At 67.8% G+C, this 233-nt stretch overlaps 1 protein-coding gene across 1 annotated transcript in view; it reads right to left on the bottom strand.

Annotated features, from left to right (window-relative positions):
- Positions 1 to 13: 13 nt before the first annotated feature.
- LOC104082102 (rho guanine nucleotide exchange factor 16-like) overlaps positions 14 to 233 on the bottom strand; it is a gene marked incomplete at its 3' end in the record, with an annotated part of 4,518 nt that continues 4,298 nt past the window's right edge. The window contains 1 exon segment of the mRNA XM_009585082.1: positions 14 to 223. Coding sequence (XP_009583377.1) covers positions 14 to 223 — 210 coding nt within the window.

Below are 233 nucleotides of genomic sequence, written 5' to 3'. Positions count from 1 at the left end.
CCGGGCCACTCACAGCGTCTCTGCCGAGAGCACGATCTCCTCCCGCCTGCCCTCGCTGTCCTTCTCCATCACCACCCGGAGCAGGTGCCCGCCGGCCGCGCCGCGGGCCGTGCCACCGCTCCCCGTCTTGCCGGGAGGAGGGGAAGGCGGGTCCGCATTCTCCATCTTCTCCACCGTGATCTGGTCCAGCGTGGCGTAGTTCATGACAGTGTAGCTCTCCTCGCTACGGCAAA

This window comes from Fulmarus glacialis, unplaced genomic scaffold (genome assembly GCF_000690835.1).
Source record: "Fulmarus glacialis isolate BGI_N327 unplaced genomic scaffold, ASM69083v1 scaffold18239, whole genome shotgun sequence".
In the NCBI taxonomy this organism is placed as follows: domain Eukaryota; kingdom Metazoa; phylum Chordata; class Aves; order Procellariiformes; family Procellariidae; genus Fulmarus; species Fulmarus glacialis.
Note: the sequence above shows the minus strand (reverse complement) of the source record. Positions and strands in the feature narration are given on the sequence as shown.